Genomic DNA, 26,146 nt, shown 5'->3' on the forward strand with positions numbered 1-26,146 from the left:
AAACTTGACTGTATGTATATGTGCATTTTTTAAACTGCATGATAACTCCATGTATCTCTGTATTCCTAATGCTAAGCATGTGACTTCAAGTAAACCCCATTATTGGAGAATGTCTATTTTAGGAAGACTTACAACTTAATGCCCTTTTGCTTAGAAATTATGAAAAACTTGCAGAATATATCCATGTACATCTTTCCATTTCAAATGTTGAAACACACACATAGCAGTCTAGATGGTCTCACACAATAAGCATTCTAAAGTCCTTTCGGTTCTTTTCAATACAGGACACTAGAAGTTTTTGGATACATTAGCCTCCCTCTTTACATCAGTTTATTGTATAGATAGGCACTGCAAATATGCTCCCATCATGCGCTTCAATTGATACTAGGCATCTCATATCGTTTCAGGTCTACTGTCTAGCTTAAAATCACTCCCTTGTGTCATTGGCTCCATCCGTCTATCTAACTAAACACAGTTATCTGAGTGCTTAAAATGAACTACACCCTCAATGATCTTTGTGTCATGGGTCGACAAGTTGAGTTTTTAATATAAAAATCTGCTCGGCTACATATTTTAATTTACTTGTATATTTTTAATTCAGCAGTAGATTACGTCCACCATGAAAAAACCAAAGCAATCTCATGGTACAGATAATCAATACCCAAGTTCGAACTTCAACAGAAAACTAGCAGTTTTTTTCATTCACAACCATGAAATGTGCTTGCCTGAGACTTTATGTGAATCTTATTGTACTTTCACTGAAGAAAGCATCCACAGATTTATTTCCTCCCGGATCTCAATTTTACTTTCTCCTTCAAAAAATGTTCTATCTGCTCTTTCTTCCAATTATCAATCCTGCATTCAATCAGAAAAACCACAAATGAAATCAGCAACATACAGTTCCTATAGTATGTATGCAGACCACGCACAAATTATAAATCAAATCACAAACCAACAACTGGTGTCAACAACCGTTCAGCTTTAAACTGCACCCTTTTGAGTAGTTGAGCCTTTATGAGAGCACAGGCGCCAAAAACAATGCGCATTTAAGGATGATGCAAGAATTTTAGAGTCAGATGTGCACAACAGAGTCGAGACAATTTAGCTGCTGATGATGTCTAATAGACCCCACAGCCAATATATTCAGGGCATTGTTGTATATTGCAAGGGGGAAAGACAGCAGAGATGCACTTTGCTTACAGCTTGATCATGTTGGAGCATCTTCAACAGGTTTAAAATGCTCTAAAAGAAGCCTGTAAAAAGTGGCAGCCATGGAAGGATTCCACCACTGCAGCTGCCTTGGAATGCAAGTCTTTGTCTGTCTGATGCCTTTAGGGAGGATATCAGTCATATTCTAAAAATAATGAAGCCCATCATCCTTTGGACTAGGCTTATGGATGGTGATGAGCCATGCATTGGCAAAGATTTTGGATGGGATGGGATGCATACATTGGCAAAATTAAATAACATCCTTTTGATAGGGTTATGGATGCATGCATCGGCAAAGTTGATGAAGGGATGGACAAATTTATTGAGAATGTGAAGGCAGTGGTGACTATTCCTGATAGGCAGCAAGAGTTGGCAGCCTTGGCAATGGAGAAGTAGAATTCTTATCATTTACTCTTGCATGCTGCAGCATATGGATTGGACCCTTGCATGCTGCAGCTTATGTCTTGGACCTTGAGTTTCAACAAAACAAGCAAGAATTCGATAAGGAGGTGATGCAAGGATGGGAGAAGCTACTGAAGAACATGGTACAGTGCAAAGGAAGGTGAAGGATGAGTTAGCTTTTTATAGAAAATGTGGAATGTGTGGCTCTAAGGATACTGAGTTCAATTTCCCAACTTTCAAGGTTTCTAAAGTAAAGAATATAGTATATTTGTTGATGGGTCTGGTGACAGAGTGTTCCCTTCCCGTTCCCAGGATCTCTATCCCATTCCCAAGGGTTCAGCGTTCTGTTGGCATGCACATTCCCTAGTAGATATGATGGGGGGGGGCTACTCCATACCATACACTTTCACAAGTCATTCTGAGGAATGGAAAAGGACTGCCTACAGTACATGGACACTCATTGATGTCCGTTCATGTGACAGGCTTCTACAGATGGAGGGGTAAGAGGATCAAGGAGGTGCAGTAGTCCCAGTAAGCGAGACATTCACAGATATTGGACAGCAAGTGGAGATCCTCATGCTCAGGGACCTTACAGCCAGAGTCCAAAACATGCAAGCAGAGCCGTTGGAATTTCCGGGAGATGCCATCTTACTGCCACAGCTAGATATCATGCATAATTTTTAGTAGGTGTCCGAGGATGTACGTCCCATAGTTCACTGCCCAAAAAATACCTCAATATAGTGCTGCTCATCAAGAGCAATGCTGCCGGTCAAACTAGTGAGCCAAACATAAGGGATTTCATGGGCCTCAAAGTGCCAGTTCTTCAAACTCCCCAAGAAATCATGCTTTCCCATCAATAAGGGCCTAAGCATCCAGTTTCATGGTCAAACAAGGCCATAAACAAATGGGCATATGCCTCGACAATATCCACATGTTCTCTTGCTAGAGTAAATAACTCATGGGTGGCGAAGTTAGTGTTGGAAATCATAATCTTTGTTTTATCTTAACCTTCACGTCTTAGCTATCGCAAAATGCCTACACTTCCGACAAATGCATGTGTAAGGTCTTTGTTGTGTCTGAGTTTGGTATCACATGCATACAGCAAGATAAGAACAAGAGTCCATGCTAGTGACAAACCCATCCATAAAGGATGCTAACTCATCTATGTAGAGTGGGGGACAACGATGCTTCACACCAATGGTACTAACCACCTTCTTAGACATGCCACGTGAGTACCCACGCTTGTGAACTTTGCATAAAAAGTGATGATGGCTCATAGGACGACGTTTTTTATGCCTAGGTCCCAAAATTATGAGGTGAAACAAGCACCTAGCACTTCATCAAAGGCCTTCTAGAGGTGCACAAAGCAACAACAAAATCTTTGATGTCAATTCCTAGCCTCATCAATAACAGCGTACAATGTGCATATGTGATCCAGGTGGAATGATCTGGCCAGAATCTCGCCTAGCCTACCCATTGGCTTGCATTCTCGCCATGTGCATCTATAAGGCTCATCCATATACCTTGTCCACAGTGGCCGAAAACCATAAACTCTATCACGCATAGCAAGGACTAGCTACTATGACATCCCCACTGACATCATCAGCACCCAACAGTGGGTGTAGACCATAATATAAACATATACTCTCACACATACAATTCAACACACCCACACATACTTACTTGGGCATCCATTTATACAAAGGTCTTCATACCAAGTTTCTATCAGCACTCCGGAGGTAAAGGGCAGATACATCTGTCACAAAGGCTAGCACTAAAGGAGAAAGATAATCAAAAAGTAGTCCACATTCTCTTCATTCAAGCTACTTGTGAAGACTATATGATTTCATTTTAGTCTCTCCCAAACGAGCATTCAAGCAAAAAAATGCTTAGACCATTTAGCCGATAGGGCAACACACCACTTAAGATAGAAAGAATTTATCGCAATATCAGTAGGCAACAACATGGACGAAAACTTCAGGAGGTGAAATTTGCATGTCCGCTAATACCGCAGAAGCATATATCTAGATGAATCCAGGAACGTGCCCAAACTCATCCTCTAAAAATGCAACACAGTGTGCAATTTCAATCGCTCATAAGGTTGAAAACCATTAACTCCATCACGCATAGCAGGGACTAGCCACTATGACATCCTCCCTGACGTCATCAGCTCCCAATAGTGGATGTAGACCATAGTATAAACATATGCTCTCATCCAGCTTGTTGAAAAGGTGAAGGTTTTGGGCCATATTTAAAGTCCTCTCATCCAATATGTTGAAAAAATGAAACATTTATTAAGGCCTCTATTGAGCCAAAATTGGCAAAAACATTTTCACTTAGCACACCTGATAGTCTCTTTATTGTTCCCATCTTCATCCAGCATAATGAGCTTTGGGGGTGAACCGTAGATGTATTGAACTTTTAGAGTAGGATATTGCTGCAATTCATCCTCAAGAAATGACTGTACATTTGGATAGAAAGCAAGTTTTCTCATACAAACCTCCAAGATTGCACCTGCATAAGTAACCTACAAAGAAGGGGACAGAAAACAAGGTCAAAAATACATGAGCAGCTGATGCTCCCACATCGCAAAAACTATTTGACATTGGAATAAGATGTGCATTTCATGCAACAACCTGAGTGCCTCAATTTAGATCCCATCCATAGAAATGATCTGTTGGTTTCACAACTCCAAAAAATGTCAATTCAAGATGAGAATAGCACAACCACATTGGTTTAGCTTGTTGGGATATCTCAAGGTGTATGCCTCAGGCACACCTTATGTTTTTATGTGTGAGTGCTAGAGGCACAGTTAGGTGCCCACAAGCACAGTTAGGTGGTGGAAAAGCCACATAGGATGATTGAGTGAATCTAGGAGCAGATTGAGGAGATGATTGTGGAGCTTTGAGGTCATCAGTGATGTCAGTGACCTTGTATGAGGTGCCTACTTAAGGACCTCTTTCTTCTTCATTCTATAAGCAAGTATTCTGAATTTGTGTCAACTCTACTCTTTCCTTTCAGTATTCCAACATGGTATCAGAGCCAGGTTGCTCCCCCTTGAGCCCATTTCTGCCACATCATCATCTTCTTCTTCATCTTCTTCTTCTCCATTTTCCTCTTTCTTCCCAAAATCTTTGAGAGCTTGGTTCTCCATCTACAAACGACCATTGCCCAAACCCTCTGAGCTGGAAACTCCTCTAGTATGGGCGAACTTCCACCTGCAAGCAATTGAAGAAAAAACGTCTGTGGTGGCTGCCATTCTCCAAACAACGAATTTCTTCTGTTGCTCAATACTCCCTGCCTGCTCCGCCATTGCCTGAGCCCTCTTAGGAGTAGATGGGCGACCTCAAGACGAAGATTTTGAGCCATTTTTCAAGTCATTTGGTTCAGTAACGAGGGAGAAATCGTCAAAACTCAGTTTCAGCCTGTAGCAACTCTCCCGGGCAAAAGTGCGCACCATTTCGTCCAACCTCTGTGTTGGACCTTCTCTGGTATATGAGCTTTCTTTTGCTTCAGAAAGCCCTCTTTTCTTTGCTTTGAAGAGTGAGCTACAAGCCCTCCAAGTTCAGCTTTTCATTTTTGACAGTTTTGGACAAGTTTTGAAGATGATGCTACATAAAATGCTACTCTAGCATTTCTGGTCTTTTGAAGTTTTCAATAACTTCACTACAAGTGTTGCTTCAGTTTTGTTTTGACTTGCTAGACCTGGTTGTGTTTGGAAAGTGTTTATTTCATTCACTCCTATGAAGCATGCAAAAAGTAGCATCATTGTTTGAAAACTAGTCACTACTATTTGCTACATCAAGTGCTTATACTTTGAAAGCATTTCAGTTATTTTTGCCTTGTAAGAGAGATAGACACTGCCCAATATCTGGGTTAGACCCTCTCATGGCTACCTTATATAATCTTGAGAAGTTCAATGGAAAGGGATTCCATACATGGCAAATGAAAGTAAAATTTGCATTGATGCGGGAGAACTTATGGGGACTTGTCAAACCTACTCCTACAGCTTCTTCTACGGCCTCAAATGCTGGAGAATCTTCAGCTCCGACACGACCGGCAAGGGATCCAGCAAGAGAAGAAAAAGCATATGGTATAATTGCTTTAGCTTTGGGTGATGATTACATACATCATATATCTGACTTGGAGTCTCCATCGGAAGCATGGCAGAAGCTAGATTTGATTTTTGGTGCAAGCTCTCACATATCTAAACTATCACTTAAAATTTCCTTCTTTGAATTAAAGATGGCAAGTGATACTACTTTAGCTGCTCATGTCAACTATATGCGGAGTCTGATGACTCAGTTAGCTTCTATCAACTCTCCTATCACCCCTGATGATGCTATGGCAGTACTACTTAAGAGTATGCCTGAAAGTTTTGATCACATTGTAAGCACTTTGAAGAATCTTCCCAATCCAAACCTTGAAGGCATTATCTCAGCTCTCCAAGAAGAAGAAAGACATATGGAGTTAAGAAAAGGCAATGACACTGCTTATGTTATGAAATTCCAGAAGGGCAAGTATACTCCTTGCAATCACTGTGGAAAGACAAATCACCTTTCAAAGGACTGCTTCAAAGTAAATCCATGCAAGCACTGTGGCAAAAACAACCATAGTGAGAAGTTTTGCAGAGACAAAGCAAAGACAGAAAATGCAAATCTACTTACAGTGAATGAGCCTCCACAAGATGAGGCATCCTTTGAAGATTATGCATTTTAAATCATCTCTATGTATGCTCCAGATCTCTTTTCTTTTTATGTCAAGGTACTCAGCCTGGATAGTCCTCCAAAATGAATGAAAATAAACTATTGTGTTGTGTGTGTTTTGTAAACACCTCTGGTCACCTTATGATGTAGGCCATGTGTATGTTTTGTTCCATGGTACCTCTTGCAGACATTGTGTGCATGTACATGCAAGGGAGATAACCATTGGAAGGTCTGTTTGTATCCCTTTCTGTTTACCTTACACCCAAGGGAACCCTTGCTAGCATGAGAACCTAGCCATAGATTTATCCTTGACCACCATGAGATGGCATGAGAAACTATGAGACTAGATGTATCCTTGACATAGCCTGAGGCATTTCCTTGAGGGGGGGTTTGTTGGGATATCTCAAGGTGTATGCCTCAGGCACACCTTATGTTTTTATGTGTGAGTGCTAGAGGCACAGTTAGGTGCCCACAAGCACAGTTAGGTGGTGGAAAAGCCACATAGGATGATTGAGTGAATCTAGGAGCAGATTGAGGAGATGATTGTGGAGCTTTGAGGTCATCAGTGATGTCAGTGACCTTGTATGAGGTGCCTACTTAAGGACCTCTTTCTTCTTCATTCTATAAGCAAGTATTCTGAATTTGTGTCAACTCTACTCTTTCCTTTCAGTATTCCAACATAGCTGTCAGTACAGCACCACAAATATTACTCTCTTGTATTTAAAAGTTTGAAACTAGTTATGCAGCACAATTATTTAGATGATCCAAAGCCTATACGTTTTATCATAGTAAACATCTCCAAGGTAAAGCATGCAAACCTAACAAAGGTAACCAAATAGCATGCAATCCATATCTTAGAGGTCAACTCAGAGCTTCGAAGTTCCTCAAATAGCTTGTATGTACCAATGGTCAAAAAATAATTCCACAATGATCACAACTGCTCAAAACATTCGAGTATTTGATCTTCAAAAGGTAACCAAAACAGCCTCTCTACTCTCTCTCTCTCTCTCTCTCTCTCTCTCTCTCTCTCTCTCTCTCTCATGGAGATGCAGTGACACAGAGAGACTCTGTACACCACATCAGATAGTAGGAGGTGACGGTACCACAAGATACTGGCCGGGTACAGAGACACATCACCGACTTATATGCCTTCGAGTCAGCCCCAGGACCATAGTTGCACAAAACGCCATTTCCTTCGGCCGAAAACACACCAGTCGTTTCTGAAACGGCAAAACGGCGTTTCTAGTTGCTTCTTTTTTTTTAACAATTGTAATTTTTTTATTAAAAAAATATTTTTTGGGGGCTTTTCTAAAACACCCTCCAACCTTCTCTATCCTCTCCGCTCTCCTACTTTAGCCTCTCCACTAAGTGAACAAGAACTAACTTACTGACTTGACCTAAGGCTGAGAGACTAACCTATGTAGCTTGTGCCTGACTGTCCTTGGACAAGGGCTCACAAAGGGGTCACAGCATACGACAAAATCTCCTATTTGGGAACTATAATGCACTTGTCGATGTAGCCAGTGTGTCACCTTGCACCCAAGCGCAGGGGTGCATGTGACATTCCCTCCTTAACTTGGCGGTAGGTTCATTGCTTCCAAGTAGTCCGCCAATATCTGGGGAAACTCCTGGAAAAAATCTTCTTCCAACCACACTGCTTCATGGGTACCTCGATCACGGAACTTGGTGTAAAACTCATGGATCCTGCATCCTGACCCATGCTTGAATTTATGAAGAAGGATATGTTCTGGCTGCAAAACTTCGGCTTCATCAAGAACTTCAGGTTGTTACTCGTCGGAAATCTCTGAAAGAGGAGGTCCAAAATATGGCTTCAACCAAGCTACATGGAACACGTTGTGCATAGTTCAACTGTCTGGTAGGCGTAACTTCATTAACACATCGTTGATCTTTTGAATAATAGGAAATGATCCGAAGCTTCTTAAGGACAGCTTAGGGCATCGCTTGCCCACCAGCTTCAATCGTTGCTTGATGTGTAAATACACCCATTGACCCTCTTTATACTGGACATCTCATCTGGATTTATTAGCTTGGCGTGTATACGATGTTTGAGCTTTATACATGGACTCCGTAATCTCTACCATTGATTCGGTGGTTTTGTTGGCTTCAAGAGATGGAGACACCATCCGGGTGAGGAGTGAGGTAAATCGCTGTCCAAACGCCGCTTCATAAGGTGTGCGACCAATGCTCGAAGAATAGGTATCGTTCAGAATGGCTTGCACAAGCAGAAGAAACTGCTCTCACTTTCCCTGAGCATCATGACAATATGATTTCAAAATATCAAATGCCATACCATTATACTTTTCTGTCTCGCCGTTCGATTGCGGATGGAAAGCGCTAGACATCTGCATCTTAGTAAAAGAACTCGTATTGCTGTGCCGACGTCTTTATCCTGGAGATACTTCCCTTCGAAAGAATTCAGAATATCCACAGAGAGTGTAGAGATCACCATAGCACAGGCTGGAGGTAACCTGCTAAGAGCACCCGCAACTATACTGCGTAGTCTTGGAATGTACTCAATGATTATATGAAAGTTGGCCAGAAACTGAATCCAGCGTGCTTGACGAGCATTCATTACTGGCTGAGTGAATAAATATTCAGAGAGTGATGATCTGTCTTTACAACCAAGTTAGCTCCCATAAGATAATGCTTCCATAAGTGGTAAGCATGTACAATAGCAAAAAAACCCTCATCATAAACCGGGCATCTGGTTTTGGATATTGGAATGTTTATGGCTATCAAAAGCAATAACTCTATCTTCTTGCATCAAGACTACTCCTATAGCTATGTCGGAAGCGCCAATCATGACCTGAAATGGAAGGTTTGGGTCAGCAATAGCCATAATGGGTATGGTAGTGAGTGATTGCTTAAGCTATTGGAACTATTTCATGAAGCCACTGGAATACTACCGTGCTTTTCAATATTCAATCATTCGAACATAGGCGCTGCAATCACGAAAAACTGGTAGACCTTTGTATGGTAGAAGTTTGTCAAGCTGAGAAAAGAGCGGACATCATGAACATTCTTTGGAGCAGGCCAGTTTCGAATTACCTCGACCTTCTTGAGATCCACAAAGATGCCTTGCGCAGAATGACCTGTCCCAAATATTCGAGTTGGGTATTGAAGAACTCACTTTTCTCAACATTGGTGTAGAGACAATTGACACAGAGAACTTCAAAAACTTGGTATAGATGTTGTTTGTGCTCATTCAAGGTTTTATTGAAGACGAGGATGTCATCTAGGTAAACAATAACAAACTTGTCTACAAAAGGCCTAGAGATATTGTTCATTAATGTCATGAATGTAGCCAAGGCATTGTTCAACCCAAAAGGCATGACCAAACATTCATAGTGTCCGTACTTCGTTCGGAAAGTTATCTTTTACTCATCGCATTCTCGTATTCGAATTGATGATAACCAAAGCGAAGATCAATCTATGTTGCATGCAGAAGTTGATCGAAGAGGTCATCAATGCGAGGCAATGGGTACTTGTTTTTTATGGTGAACTTGTTAAGGGCTCGGTAGTCGATCCAGAGGCACGTAGACGTATTCTTCTTTTCCACAAGAGGATAGGAGAACCGAAAGGGCTATGATTGAGCCAAATGTGTCCTTTGTCAAGTAGTTCGATCACCTATCTTTGGATTTCTTTATTTGTCTCAAAGAAACTCGATAAGAAGGTTTTGACGGTGAATTACTCCCTAGAATAAGGTTGATTTATTGATCCACTAGTCATTGAGGTGGTAACTGCTTTAGCAATTCTTGTGGAAAAATGTCCAGATAAGGCTGGAAAAGGGTTGGTTGAGGTACTCAGGAGGATCCTTTTTCGGTGTCTCCTCGACTGCCCTAACCAACAGAACTGCAATTTTAACTTGTCATTTACGAACCCACTTCTTAACTTGTAAGATAGAGGCAATTGGTGTTGAAGAAGCATCCCTAGAACCAATTAACTTGATGAGTTTTCCCCGGTGGACAAACTGGATTGTATGGCTGCAGAAACTCATTGATGGATCATAGTCATAGAGCCACTATTGTCCGAGGATGACATCGTACCAAGAAAGAGGCATGATGTCAAAATTCAACTTGTTCTTCTAGTGTTGGATAGGAAAGGACAAGTTTTTGACCCTAGTGTTGCACAAGAAGAAGGATCCATTAGCTAGTTCGCTTTGATAGTCTTGGGAACTAGGACTAGTGGTCAATCAAAGATTTTCAACCATAGAACTAGCTAGGAAGTTATGAGAACATCCACTATTGATGAGGATAGTGACCGTTGTTCCACAAATCGATCCTTGGACACAGAGTACTTGAGTGGCCAAGAAAGGTTTGGGGTTGCTTGCAAGGCTCATGTGAATGGTATTCGCCACTCGGACAACTTCGCCTTTCTTGTCTTTGTTGGAATCGGAGTCCTAGTGTGTGTGGTCCTAGAGTCCTAGGAGTGTCCTATAGTTTTGTGAGTGAAGAGTCTTGAGGCCACTTGTGCCACCTCATGTGGTAGGTATGATTCCTCCCCTAGATTATAGGATCCAAATTCTCTTGTGTGCGACCTCATCTATGAGGTATCAGTGTGGGAAGATAAGGCTTGCCCAGCCTATAAAAGAGGCAATGTACTTGCTGTGAAAATTCATCTATCTATCTATCAACATCAGTTTGTGCCTCAGCTCTTGTCTCCAATCATGTGTCTCTCACCCTCTCCCCATTTTCAACAGTTAGTATTAGAGCGGGTCTTCCTTGACTGAGCTCTTGCTGACCCAAAGCTGCCCACGCTGCTGCTCCAACTCCTACTCTACACTGCGCCATTCTGCCCGCTATCTCCTCTGCTTGCTACCTTTCGCCTCCCTCGCAACTTTCGCGGATTTTCATAATATAATTATGAATGGCAAAAGCCTCACCCCATTTGTGAAGCCAACCTTCAATAATATCGACGTTTCTATCCTACATATTTATCATGTCTCTAATTTGCTACATTTGGTCACTTTCGCTTTATATTATCTTGCGTATTGATACTAAACTCTGGTTCAGCCGATCTTTTCCCTTTATCCTCTCTAGAATGAACTTCAGCAACTGTATGCATAACTTTCCATAATTCCTCTTGACAACGATTTCCCTGTAATTGTTATATCATAATGTACTGCAAGGCATCTTAAAAATTCCTATCCTGGCATTTAACGATTGAGCCTTACATGCCACCGGACAAGATACCCGCTAACCGGCCATACACAGGAACCATCTCTTAGTCAAAATGTATTTCCATATTTGCAAATATTTGTTTCGTTTAGGCGTTTTTTCCTTCATTCATTTCTCTTTTTTTAATAAAAATAAACTCCCATTGTATATAAAAATAAAACCACGCTTTCCAACTCTAAAATTGTTGCAATAAAATAAATTGTTAATCCAAAGCACGCAATGGACCTCAAAATAAACTACGACCAAAAAGGAAGAGACCTCGCTGGTCAAAGGTTGAATTGATCACTATTGTACGAACGTGGTGGTTGTTTTCTTTAAAATACTAATGATGGTCCCTATATGCTGCCTTGTAGGTTCATTCACACTTGTCTAGAATACTTTGCAAAGCCCAACCAATAGAAATAACTCTCCAACTAGCTTTGGCATTGCAATCGCATTGCTAACTCCCAGCTCCGATAAACATGCAAGTTCGTATCGTGACCCACTTTCATTCAAGCTATGCCTAATCCAGCTCGTCAAAAATGTACTCCTCTGCAGGCCTCTTGACTATGTTACTTGCTCTCGCCGCAACTGTCTCATGCCATTGCTCCTTGGCTGTCACAAAGATCGCTTTCTCCCAAAATCTTAAGGTCGCCTAAACCATCAAGTATCAAAGCGAGAGTGTATTGGTAGGGGTGCCTTCAACACCCTACACATCACCAAAAAGATGTTGTAATTAGTGTATCATTGATGAACTAGAACAGCCCCCCGTCAAGAGGCCTTTTGTCAATATGAGCGTGAGTAGTTTCAAGTTTGGGGCAAAACAATTTACAACACCATCAGAATCCTCCTAGAGCAAATCATCCCACTCATTGCACATACGATGAATTCCCAAGCATGAACCCAAATTGAGTCAACTCAAGCCAATCTACGTCAAACTCCCTTCCTTACAAATCTCGTTTCATTTTACCCCACAAGATTGCCTCCTTTTGATTGGCATACGCGAAAAGACACCAACACTATCCACAAACAGTGTGATATACCGCCACACACTCGTCCAAATTTCACCACACTTCCCAGCATTCAACCTCCGCTAAACAGTACACCTTTGACTCGATTACAAAAGTCATCTCCAACTGTTTTCACTATCTAAACATCCCATAACAACCAAAATGACCACAACCTGAAGAAGAAGTCACCAATGACATTTCCTAAATGACCTCCTACAAACAGAGCTTAAAGAAAAAGTCACCAATGAAATTTCCACCCTACAACCTAAGAGGTAATTGAGATAAAATAATCTCCCATCCATCACGACACTAATTACACCCGTCCACACAAAAGTCTCCCTGAATACATGAAGGAGATCTCCTGCATAGATAGAGACCAAGTCAACCCCAATTTCCCTAGAAGATTGTTTTGCCAAACGTGGCTGCTTGCCACATGTGCATCTACCCCTTTCAAGTGCATGTGCTCGTTTGATGCATCGTAACTGCAAGCACTCATCCCGCACAAAGTGTGTTGAGTCATCAGCTTTTTTTGCAGCAGCAGTAGAGTAATCGACAGCCAAACTTGACTCTTTCTTCTTTCCATTGGCCAATCTCTTCCTGCATTCACTCATGTTGTACCTGGCTGGCATTTCCCATTCTTCTTACGCTGCCTTGCATCAACCTTTGCTTTATTCGACTACTGTCCTGAAGTAGCCTTTGGAAAAACACTTGAATTTCTACCTTTGCCCTTATCATAGGCAGCAAATCCGTAATTCCTTGTTTCTTCCTCCCACAACAACAAACTCACTAACTCCTCAAACTTAAGGGGCTGAGCATTACCCTCAAAGACAAAGTAAGAGAAGTATGAAAAGTTAGGTAGGCCTCTAGCAATGATGACAAAGTCCTAGAAATCAATTCCTTCTCAAGAATGAGTTCAACAATATTTAGGAGCTGCACCCGAAAATCCTGGATCAGAGAAGTATGACAAGTCTGGTAGGTCTCTAGCAATGACGACAAAGTCCTAGAAATCAAGTCCTTCTCAAGGACTAGTTCATCAATATTTAGGAGCTGCACCGGAAGATCCTAGATCTTTGTAAGAAGATCACCTTCATGCATCAACTTCTCAAGCTCCTTCTTGAGAGAGGCATGTAATTAAAGTTAGTCTAGGATTTGGACAAATGGCATGTTGCCAAGAAAGAATGAGCTCGTGAGCTCTTTAAAAAGGATATATGTATGTTTTGTATCTCAGCTTTGACTGAAGCTTCAAGCTTGTAATCACATTTTCTGATCAATAAAATCCTTTGGGGGGGTCCAGCCCGACATGTTGTCCTAGGCCCTAGTGCTGCATGTGTCAGAGAAGGAGAGAGAGAGTGTGTGTGATTCCTCAGCAAAAAGTTTTTCTCAGCCAGCTAGAAAGAAGAAATCGACGCTGATTAACAAAGGTCTTAGCGGCGAGCCTTTTTCCGTTTTGGCAGCCACAATATAGTACAGCTAATTCCTACACTATAGTATGCCATTAATGGTAGTAATGCTCCTGAGGAATGAACAGTTTGATTGCACACAAATTCTTTCAAGAGCTAGGGGCACCTGTAAATCCTGAGATAGAATGCATGATCATGTATCGAGTTGGACGATAAATGTCAAACCAGCTAGCCCAATCTCCATTGATACTTGAGGCAGAGTGCCTGGCATTGCATACTACTACTTCATTAAATGCTAGAGTAAGCAGGCGTGCCAAGCCATGGGTTACACAAACAAGAAGCGCTCCTACTTCAAAAAGCTAATTTTACTATAAATGTCACAAAGCACATATTGTGGACTGAAGAGAGCACCAACAGTGAACCACCTGCTGGAAGAAAACGTGTTGCGAGGAGATGACTTCTGCTCATATGTACACTTGGGGAGAGGAGCATGTGCTACAATGGCCGTATGTAAGATCTTTCATCAAGAATTTGGCCTTTGGAAAGGGGGGAATGTCACCTCTTATAGTAGAGGGCAGAAGTCCATGCACAGCCGTCTTGTAAAGCGTAAGCCCACACAGACACATATAATTCAGAATGAACCACCCACAGGCAGCCCCACAAGGCAGGTCTAGCTATAAACAACTCGTAGCTAAGATTTTGATGTGGTGGTATGTGTGTGTTACCATGCATGCATGTTGTCGTCCCAATTCACAAGCCTTGATTTCTCACCTTGGCTACTTTCAATGTACAACAATACACAAGTTTCGCTAGTTCAAAAAATTGTCATGACTTGCAACCTTAAACCCTGGCAAACACTTATGAACATATTCAACGAGTAAGTAATCCTAAAGATACGACTCTCCAATCAAGGGCATGTTTTTTCACATATAAATTTGATGACGTAATACACTATCTTCCTGCCTGTTATAGTTTCGCTTATGGTTATTAGAACATGTCCCTAGAACAGCTTTACAATTTAAAGAAATCAACAACCTACTGAAAAGTCCAGCAGAAAATGAATGTGGTATGAAGGAGAAGCTTCAAATTGTCACCTATCGGTCATTCAAAGTGACAAGCACAAAGAGATATCTTTGAGCAGCAATGGAGGTTGCCATTTGGATGCCATTTGGACAAAAGTGATGCTCAAAAGAAGAAAACATAATATCCTTACAAGAAGCACTTTCCTTCTCATGTAGGTAGGTCCAGGAAACACAATGCTTCAATACATGAATACTGTCTCATTAAGAGAAACAATGCAATAACAAACGTCTTGAACATAAGGTCCGCTAAGTAGACTACACATGACATTATTGTACAATCTACAGTATGGAAGCTAGCACGTTGTTCTGTATTGATCCATGTGAAATCTGGTTGATATCAAACCTGCTTGGATGAACTCAGAGCTGCAGAACTGTTAAATGCAGGACATGACAACAAAAGGCTTTATTCTAGGCAAAATGCATGTGTCTTTTGATTCTGAATATTGCAAAAATCAGACTGCAAATTGCATGTGTCTATTAGGGAATATGAAACAAAGTCGTATTACTTTGCAGGAGAACCAAATAACTGTCAAAGTTACGCCACTGAAACACACTTTGCTTTGACCGATATTGACTAGAGAAGTTGCACCTTGCTTATAGAATCCTCTGCCTCTTGAGCACAACATCTTCTACAGTCTGAAACCAGCTCTGACCACACAAACAAAACTTGTTAGTACAAAGTACACAAATTCTAAATATACAGTGCACGAGTGCTTCCATAAAAGACTGTTGGAGATCTCTTACACCTATCCCAATGGACTTTCAGAGCTTATCAAGTATGTCACAATGCAAAGTAATAAGAACATAATGATGAAAAATGTATGATCATTCTCCCACAGAAGATTTCAAAAGTAAAATATGTTTCTACTAAAAATAATGTGTCAACCTTCCTGACTGCCCATTAAAGCCCTTTTCCCGCATTACCAAAGCAGTGCAGCTGATTAATACTTACCAACGTGATGATAAAGATTATGCTGCCCGTGAGCTACTCAACTCCATATTACTTTGTATCGACCCAACTCCATATTACTTTGTCTGCGTTTCATCAAGCATGATGCATCCAATCATAACAGCAGATTCATGCCAAGCACCAGCAGCGTTCCATTACTGATGTTCTTCCTCAACGATGCCAGCCCTCACCAAAGCCAAAGCCACTAACGGAAAAGCTCATCTTCTCTATCCTCATCCGACAGGTGGATTTGGTCCCACAAACAGCATACATAGGTCCCGCCACTCAAATGATAGTTGATTGGGTGGCCGAGAGCCAAGGGCCTCCCTCTTTGTCCTTGCTTTGGAATTCTCCCTTTGGCAATAGCATGATGTATCTATTTTCTTGTCTCAAACACAAGCCTTCGGCGTGGGTGCTCGTCTCTTTGTGGCCCCACCCCTTAGCTGCTGGTCCTGCCCCTGTTCAGGCTTGTTCCGGTTCTCAGATCCTGCTCCAACATCTCTGTCTTGTAGGCGCCTTTCCCCCAGGATGCCCCGCCATCTTGCTGCTCATCAGTAGTCTCCTGCCAGGTCAGATCCAGGGCATGATGCCCCTGCCACCATCTCTGCACAAAGGTGCCATCTGACGCAACCTCTGGAGCTCCAAGTACTTGGCCTTTTTCTCTCTGATCTCTGTCCCCATGGCAGCCCTAGTGCTGCCCATGTGGCCTTCTCTCATGACCTAGGTCCACCTCGCCCATGCTCTCCTCGTGTGGGGGCTTACGGATGGGGAGGTGACCTTTCCAACACCCCCTCTCACTGACACATATAGGCCCAATGCCAACAAGTCGATGACGATGCCCCAGTAGCTCCCACGATAAAGCCCTCTGGCACAATTGAATGTCGATTCCAGTTCCTGACTTTTCAACCCCAGGCTCTTGCTCCCCCAGGTCTGGTTCCACTTCAGCACACCATCTTGGTACACAAGTCCATCTCTGGTAGCACCTCCTGGCACCACCACCTTCAGTCACGTTTCCGCCTTTGAACTCCAACAATCCAGATGCCACGATCTTCCAATTGTCCCCCTCGTAGTGAATGAACAACCTGGTCCAAGCACCATGCTTTGAGGGTCTGTCTCAACCCGTCCTTCCTTTGGCAAGGTCCACAACAAAAGAACCATCTCAAGAAATGATATCCCAATAATATCTCCAAACAACCTGGATGACGAACTCTCACTGAGCTCTCAAGCAGATACTCTTTTGGCTTCAGTACACCTTGTCCATCACCTTCTAGCAATCTGTGTCCAAGATTTGACGAAGCACCCACACACACACCCACCTCAACCACCGAGTAAGAACCCCACTGGCAAGTAGTGCGATTTTTGCTCTCCGCTCAGCCTCCCGCTAACCCCTCTGCTCAGCCTCTCTTTCTCTCCGGCCGTACCTCCGTACAACCTCTCCCGTAGCTCTTCGTCCGTACAGCCTCTCCCATACATACCTCCGTACCACAGCCGAACCTTCGTGTTGGGTATTGGAAGCAATGGAAGCACAATGGAGAAAAACGAGATGCTGTAATAGATTGCTGCAAAACTGAAGTGTGGAGGCTCAAGGGAGAGCCAACATAACAAAACCCTAGGACTAACTGCCCTAACTGGACTAAGTGTCCTAACTGACCTAGATGGTACATAAACTAACTGTACCAATAGTCCTCATTGACTATAACTAGGCCTACAAGGCTCATACCATGAGATGGATAGCCCATGAGATAGTCTACAAACCCCCCTCCATGGTATCGGCTGAAGTATCTTGTGTAAGAAAATAATACAACGTTTGTGCTCAACAGATAACAGGATCTCGTATGCAAGAGAGAAAACAAGATAGTATGGAGAATCAAAAAAATTTTGATTACTGTAGAACTGATACAATAGATGGCGCTGCCTCCCAGCCGTGCGCTCCTGTGAAAGAAGCTTCGATGGCATGCTGGAAACAGTAGAAGACGGAGGCTCAATGCTAAGGAATCAAGGTTGCTGTAGCCAGTGATGAAATGAGCTTCACGGGCTTGCTCTTATATAGCCACTAGTCATAGTCGGTTAGGCTCAATTGGGTGGCTGACCCAGTCCGCCCAAAACGGTCGACTGAGGATCGGTCCCGAAATAGGCCACCGACCATACGATAGAACCGGTGCACAAAACAGAGCAACTAACCTACGGTGTCTGTTCGGCCCACAGCCATCCGGGATCATCTGAGGCTCCAAACGGGCCCCGCAACCCGAGAGTGGGCTGCCCCGAGAAATGCTCCGTCTACCCTCAGTGCGGTCAGTCAAGGGATGCCTTCCCGCACTTGCATGTAGCCTAGTTGGCGGTGTGCCAACTCTATCTGAAGCCGTCCAACCATCAGGCCACACATGGCCCCCATCTGGTGTCCAAACCAGGACCTACCGGATAACCGAGCTACTCAAATGCCTTCTCCTCATATGGGGGGCTTACAAGTAGAGTTAGCTGGTTCCCGCGTAGTTACATGAGAGTGGAGCATTGATATCTAACACCCCTCCTCAATGTCCACCCGCAAGTGAACTTACTTTTTCGGTCCAATGCCAAGTCGATGAAGATGCCTCTCCAACAAGTCTCTTCCTAGAGCCTTCGTGAAGATGTGAATGGACACTTGTGGAAGGATATGCCCTTTCGACGGGACACTTCCTTTGAGGCACAACCCTTCACAAGAGACATTCTGAAGAGACATTCCTATTGTAATGTACCCTCTCATCAAGGGTCACACCCTTCACAAGGGGTACACACCTCTTCATGCACATACACTTTGGAGTACACACCTTTTCATGTGTGACTCTTCACTCTCCATATAAGAGAGGCCCAATTGTATGGATGACACACTATAGCTACACTACAGACACTCAAGCAATACAATTATTCCTTGTTCTCTGCTATTTCAGTCTCCTTTCTGTTCCTTAGCACATTTCTAAAGATAGTAAATCTAGGATTTCTTACAAAAAAGCCCTTTGCACTGCTGGGCAAAACCCCCAAAATGATATGATAAAATAAGTGAGGCAGGGGCTATACATAGCCTCTCCCAATCCCTAGTCACTGGCTATACAGGCCAACCCGCATGCCCAAAGTGGGCCGAACCAGCTGCTCCATGGGGCTGACCCCTTCTGCCGTAAGAAGGGCTGCCAAGTGGCTGACCAGCAGGTCAGCCCACCTCAGCCAGCCACTCCACTGCTAGGGGCCTGGTAACCTGACCAGTCAGGTCGGGTTGGCTGCCCCAAAGGGTGGCCGGGCTGGCCCCTATAAAGGCCTACAAGAGGCGCAGAAAAAGGCTGCCATCGCAGAGTGAAAACAGGCCAGCACTCCACTTGGGAATACACGCCTCCAGTGTGCCACCAATGGGCTGCCAAGATGGCGACAAAAGCCCAGACGAGCCCTGATCTGACCCGCACCCCTCTGAGCACATACACAAGGCCCTAGCTCAGAGCTAGAGGTGCCTTAGAGGTGGTTGGACACGTCACCAGCCCCTGGCGCACACACATGCTGCCCAAGTAGGCTCCCAACCCTCCTCCTAAGCTAACCTCATCGGGGCGGACACACCGACAACTAAGGCCCTCATTCTCTACCCTAATCATATGGTACATCAAGAGACGCTGACCTCCAAAAAGATCTAGTGCATACCTTAAGCAGATTCATCTGGATATGTGTTTCTCTTTGGTTCAAATTACTTCCTTTGGTTTACAATTCTTCCACTGTGTACGGTTAGGCTATCCCTCTAGGTTTTACGTAGTATCAAGATTGAGTGTGGTAGATGCTTAGATTCTCCAACACGGGAATGGGATGGGAAGAGGACGTATAGAGCCTCAAGAAGCACTCTGATACCAAGGTAAACAAGGTGGCGATACCACTCTGGCTCTGCTTGGAACCTTTGCCTTCATCACTCACCATCTACTATTATTGCTCTTGCTGCTCTTCTCCTGCTTGCTGTGCAAGACTAAGGGGGTAGGTACTAAGTACTTCCAATAAGGAAGTTGCTAAAACAAATTTAGTAAGATCTGGGTTAGTTCTTATTTGGGTCAAACATTCCTATTTGGGTCTAACAAATTTAGGAAGTTGCTAAAACAAATTTAGTAAGATCTAGGTTAGTTCCTATTTGGGTCAAACAAATTTAGTAAGATTTGGGTTAGTTCCTATTTGGGTCTAACAAATTTAGGAAGTTGCTAAAACAAATTTAGTAAGATCTGGGTTAGTTCCTATTTGGGTCAAACATTCCTATTTGGGTCAAACAAATTTAGTAAGACCTTGGTTAGTTCCTATTTGGATCAAACATTCCTAACTACATCATTAACCTAAGACCTAACCCTAGTCCCCACTAACCCGGTCAACTTGACCGACTACTCACAAACCCCCACTTTTACTAACCCAACCCAAAAAACCAACACTACCCTAAGACCCTTTGCAGGGCCAAAAAGGGGTCTAGACGAGAGAGAGAGAGAGAGAGAGAGAGAGAGAGAGAGAGAGAGCACGTAGGTAGAGGCTGACTTAGAAGCATGAGGCTCAAAGAAATTAGGGAAAGTGGGACATTGTGTGGCTTACCACAATCCTTATACTTAATTGCGTCTACAAGATAAATTGATAGGAGTACAGCTGGCTTCCTTTGCATGAAGGCCCTCACGCAAAAGATATTAAGTGTAGCAACATGTCCCTAGCACTTTGTTGACCTGTCTATGGGTACTAGCAACATATCTGCTACATACCTAATGGAGGTCTAGAGCTGCCAACCAACACGATAGGGTTGAAGGCACCCCTTCGGTTTCCTTGCACGTCCCTGCATGGATCGTGGAGTTCCAATCACAGAAAGAGCGAGTCTTTTTGTTCAAGGTCACAAGCGACCTACATGCTAGTACGGCCTCTAGAATATGGTGGGTTGCTTGTTGCAGCCTAATGATTCGCGGATCAAGTCCAAGATTTTTTGAAGCGCCTGCACAGCATGAAGTACACATATTTTTTGGTTCTGTTTCTTTCCGTATCTTTCCCTCCGAACGTCCATTGCACGTGCGCACACAGACACTCATTCTTTAGAGCTTTTGATGGCCGTAGTAGATGCAGAATAGTCTCTTCTCCTCTCTTGTTTTCTCAATGCTTTCATTTGTTTACGGTGTTTCTGGTAGTGTGATCTGGTGCCCAAGATTGACCTGTTTTGACTTATCTTGACCAATCACTGTAGATAAGACCTTTACTTGTACGACGCAAGGGGAAACTCGAGTGTGCATTTCAAGAATACCAAAATTAACGCTTGTATGCTTTGGCATTGCGGTTTCCGAGTCCAACTAAGGGAAGATTGGAGGCATACATGGAAATCAGGATTGTACGAAAACAATAGAAGCTAGAGGGGTGAGCCATACCGTCGTCTTTGACATATTCTGCGAGGGAATCACAATCGGAGCAGAGGGCAAGGCCTGTGAACCCCAGGTCTACACAAGTGTTGGAGGTCGGCTCAGCGAAAGACACATGGCCAATGAAGCAGAGTGCTAAGGAGAGGGAGAGAGAGAGCCAAATAGCCATCACGGTGAGGATACAAGGGCCGATCGTTTAATGACTCTTATGAAATGAGCATGGTTGATTCCTAGTCAACGGCATAGGTCGGTCACCCTCAAGTCAAAGCCCGCCGCCGGCCGCCACATGAGAGCCTAGTGGATCAGGGGAACTTCAAGCCACTTGTCCAAATAGAGATGCAGGAGGGGAAGCCCCGATGGGCACACTGGTCTAGACTTCCTTGAGATGATGCAGCACACTGGTCTAGATATCCTGAAATGCCCAGACAGAGGTGTTTGGAGCTGTGGCTGGGCAGTTTGTTATGCTATCTGGTACATCATGAATCAGTTAGCGTTTCGTGAAAAACCAAGTCCAGGCTTAAGAGATCTCATGGTGATCAGTCAGCCAGGTGTGCCATGCTAGACACAATAAAAATCATAGAAGATGCCCATCCAATATCTCAATGATTTTGGGAGAATGCTATCATAAAGTCTTGTAACAAGGCTCTCATAGCGTAGGCCTAGGACTCTGCCCCTTCCTTTGGGCCTCATTTTTGTAATGGGCCTTTTTGTGACTGACCCTCCCCTTTTTAATAATATTTGGCAAGTTCTTAAAACAAAAAAAAGCTCAAGTGAACAAATTCAGAGGCTTTTTAGAAAATTTTAGATAGCATTTTGATTAGGACAACCAAATTTGAAGGTTTTGTGACCTACATTTCTTTTGCAATCAAGTCATGATAAAAGATGTGCAATTCAATTGATGCTCGATTTGCCATGAACACTACTCATGTTAAGGTAGTAATACAAACATCTAGAGTTTCCACAGACACATGGTTTTTAGCACTGTTGAGACAAGAGAATTCTCTGTAAATCAAATAGAAACACAACAATTTAGACAGGACTCTTTTAGAGCATTTAAACATGGCAACTTATGCAACATGCAATGCTTCTCCAATCTTCTCTTTCATGCTAGTTCTCTCTAGCCTTCTACTCAGCTCATAGTCTTGAATATCTTCCTACATGATTTTTTGTTTACTTCGTCAATCTAGTCTTTCTTATCTTTGTAATAGGGTGAAAAAATCAATTGTTGCTGTTTACATAGTAGATTTTTATGTGCAGTTGATGGCTCTTCTTGCCCATGCTCATTTCTTTCACAACATTCATTCTACTCGTATGAGCTTCATCCCTTCACCATCTTCATCTTCCACTTCATTGTTTCCTAATTTTCTTCCTTTGCATGTCCTTGTTTGTTGGGTTTTCTATTTCACTTCGTGTTATACATCTTCTCATTGCTTCGTCCCATGAGCAAAGAAGACATTCTTGCTAAGAAAAGCAATAGATCGATGATTTCTCCCTTAGTGATTAGCTCATCCAGGATGACACTTTTGAGATCAGAGAACTATCTTGAAGGAATACATTGGGAGTCCGAGTTGCCATAAAAAAGCTCTTCTTCTTCGTTGCCATTTTAGATTGAGGATAGATTTTCCATGCTTTAATATATTTTGCAATGTCTGGGTGACATCACGTCTTTCCAATTTTGCAATTTCGACCAAGCTTTTAATGCTCAAGTTAAGGTAACATGACTTTGTAAGGGTCAGCCGATATTACCCTTCAGAGGACTGACATTTATTAGTATAAAGATTAGATTGCATTTATTAATATATGTGTTGCTCTAGTATATTGGATTACCTTAATTGTATGTAGGATTTGCCTAATAGTTAATCTCTCCTTTAGCATACGAGGTTAGGGTTTTTCAAATGTATGATAGTGTCCATGTTCCCCTACATTTATTGGCCCTTCTCCCTCTTTCACTTCTCTTCTCCTTCCTTTTCATTCATCTTCCTCTCCCCATATGTATTTTAATTTCACTTGCTTTTGTCTCTCCAATTTGCTCATGTGGCCTTTCCCTTTTACAAGTTATTGGAATAGAGGGACTTAGTGGCCGTGCCACCTTGTTTTTGATATTTGGATCAAGATGTACATTGAGACTAGGCTGATGCCCGACTTGCAAAAGCACGAAATCCTTGGACCTTGCTGTCGTTTGCCAAAAGGAAGCTTTGCTAGTTGGCCGTACACCTCTCCTCCCCTAGTTGAACACTGGGCAGCAGCGGCCATCCTCCTTCCACTTTCCTTTGCCGCTCCGTGGTTGTGTGAACCCAGCGTAAGAGTGTGGCCATATTCACATAGATGGGGAGGGAAAATCATTGTTTCAGCGGGAAATTCGTGGCCACATGCAATTCACTGAAGCAAGCCATTGTCAGTGGTAATCAGAGGTGCCTTTCGTATGCAAATTCGCCTTGAACTCCAACCAACGTACCTACTTTGCACCCAACTAGTAGAATGGAGGTTTGGATGCTCAATGGCAGTGGCAAAAGCCCCCCTTCATTCTATCTCATAAAAGGACAACAGACTTGAAGAGTCGAGGGGTAACCATACCCGTCTCCTAACATCACCACCTTCCAATTTTTAGCTTTAAGCAGCACTACTTACAAATTGTTTCGTGCTTTTTAAGCAACGTGGCTTAGAAAGGGGGCATAGCTTTGGCATACTTGGGGATATATGTTGCAATTTTGCATTGAGTTTATCGAGAGTTGGCCTACGGCGAGCTCTGAGCTAGTGGTGGTCAAGGTTTATTCTTTGGAAGATTAGCAACCAATGGTTACCAGTGTGCTCTATGTGGAAAGCTTGAGTCAGCACAATCAGGTCAACTAGATTGATGGCAACTTTAACATTTTAAAGTTTGGGGAAAAAGTTTTTCATGAACATCACCAAAAAACAAGTTAGCAATCAAGGGTCTTCATGCCTTCATGACTTCCATAGTGGTTCTAATGAGAGCCTATGGATGCCCTTGGGGGTGTGACACTGTAGGAGGAGGGGAAGACAAACACTATCACACTCTCATGGGTATGTTTGCCCTCTCTTGGATGGCCTGAATTCATAGAATGTGTTCGAGCAAGTCGGGTGGGTTGGGCTAGGCCTGGTTGGAAAAGGGTTTGTGATGGGATCAACTAATTGCGCATGTTAAACATCATAATGTGGTGACAATGTGGAGTTTATATCATTCTCAACCCTCAAATACTTCACAAAGTCGTTTTTCCCACAATACTAGTGACCTCAAGAGCTCACTCATGTTGTGGGAAAAAAATATGGTAACCACATGCCCCTTTGGCATTAACAATTCCATTTCCCACAAACCTACCACAATGTCGTAAGGCCTTTAGTTGTGGCATATGTGAAGGGGCCTAGGGGGCCTTTCACATAGACCACGGTGACAAGCGACAGTAAGAAGCGAATATACCATATCAATGTTCCGCATCATGAAAGTGACTTGAGAGCCTACTTTCTCCTACGAGCGAGCTTGGTGGCCTCCCAAGGTCCATTCATGTAAGTTGAGAGCTGACAAGGGCCATTTTAAGCCGTAACAATGTGCCATAAAGTGACCTGTGAGCTTACATTTTTTGTCCCTGTATAAGGGAGTATGGATTTGTGCTGGCTTTTTTGCTAATGAGAGCCGATGGACCTTTTCATGAATATTTGGCCCTTCCTAGAGGGTTTGAGAAATTGGACATGTGGCATCTAAACTCATCTTGGGAATTGGCGGCTTTGTAGCAAAAAATGTGTGAATTGAAATTGTGATTATGAACAATTGTGACTACAAAGTGATGGTTAGGAGGTTAACATTCATGCTACCGCCCATGATGTAATTATAGAGTGCAATAGACATTTTAGGCTATTTCAAATTGGCATCAGAGCAATTTGTTTTTACTCCCTTGCTACCTATGTACTTTATGTAGCACCTTCATTTGCTCGTTGGGGAATTACATGACAATTGGTAACCATCTTGTGAGAGAGATAGCCAGGGGTCCAACCCACATATCTGTTAGCATCGATTAGTGTTGATTGTATACGCTACACATTGTTTCCTATAGAAGCCCTTAATTGTATACAATACGCGTCGTTTCCTATATGAGCCCTTAAAAATGCTCTGGCTTTTTCCCAATTAGTGAGAGGCACAGTGTAAGGGCCACCAATAGTAGTTAGGTGGCCCGTTCAATCACTATTCATCATGAGAAATATGGTAAAAGTTTCTTTTTTAACTGCATCATTGAGTGCAATCCCAATTTGCAAAAGATATGAAAGTTTTTACGTTGGAAACTATTGCATGGTCTTTAAAGTTCCTATGGTTTCAGCTATAGTTTTAAGTTTTGATAGTTGTTATGGGAGTTGTAGGTATTCCCTTAGTCTCGGGAAAAGGAATTTGTTTTACTTGGAGTAAATTACACCTCTACAATTGGTTTCTTAGTTGTTAATGTTACCCTTTATTGGATCCTTAAAGTAAGGGCTTTGGCAAATATCTTGTAGCTACAGTTTAGCATAGTGTAGGTGTGTCACTAATTTTTAAAGTCTTCCCTTTTTCCCTCTTTTGGGATGAGTTTGATGATGCCCCCATTGATATGGCTAGTAAGCCATAGTTGTTGAATGCTTTCCTACCATACTGAGAGAAGATTTTGGCACAAAACCTCCCAAAATATCTTGTAAACTCAATGGGCAAACTATTCTCCCAAGGAGTTGCCCATCTTTCATGACATCCATAGCCTCCTTGAGTTCCTTGAGGATCAATGGAGCATCTCGAGGATCAATGGAGTTCCTTGAAGATCAATGGAGTTTTTAGGAAGAAGTGTGAAACTTCTGGATAGCTTT

The 26,146-nt window shown here is 42.8% G+C and overlaps 1 protein-coding gene across 1 annotated transcript; it reads right to left on the minus strand.

Moving 5' to 3' along the window:
• Positions 1-221: 221 nt before the first annotated feature.
• Positions 222-21,517, minus strand: LOC147887948 (uncharacterized). Its single transcript, XM_087393717.1, has 4 exons — positions 21,317-21,517; positions 15,576-15,634; positions 3,957-4,138; positions 222-855 (listed from the first exon to the last, which is right to left on the minus strand). The coding sequence occupies exons 1-4, from the start codon at positions 21,474-21,476 to the stop codon at positions 780-782; spliced, it is 477 nt and encodes a 158-aa protein (XP_087249843.1). The 5' UTR covers positions 21,477-21,517; the 3' UTR covers positions 222-779.
• Between the last annotated feature and the right edge of the window lie 4,629 nt (positions 21,518-26,146).

Source organism: Dipteris shenzhenensis, chromosome 22, assembly GCF_047967505.1.
Source record: "Dipteris shenzhenensis isolate YYH24624 ecotype China chromosome 22, Dip_SZ_1.0, whole genome shotgun sequence".
Lineage (NCBI taxonomy): Eukaryota > Viridiplantae > Streptophyta > Polypodiopsida > Gleicheniales > Dipteridaceae > Dipteris > Dipteris shenzhenensis.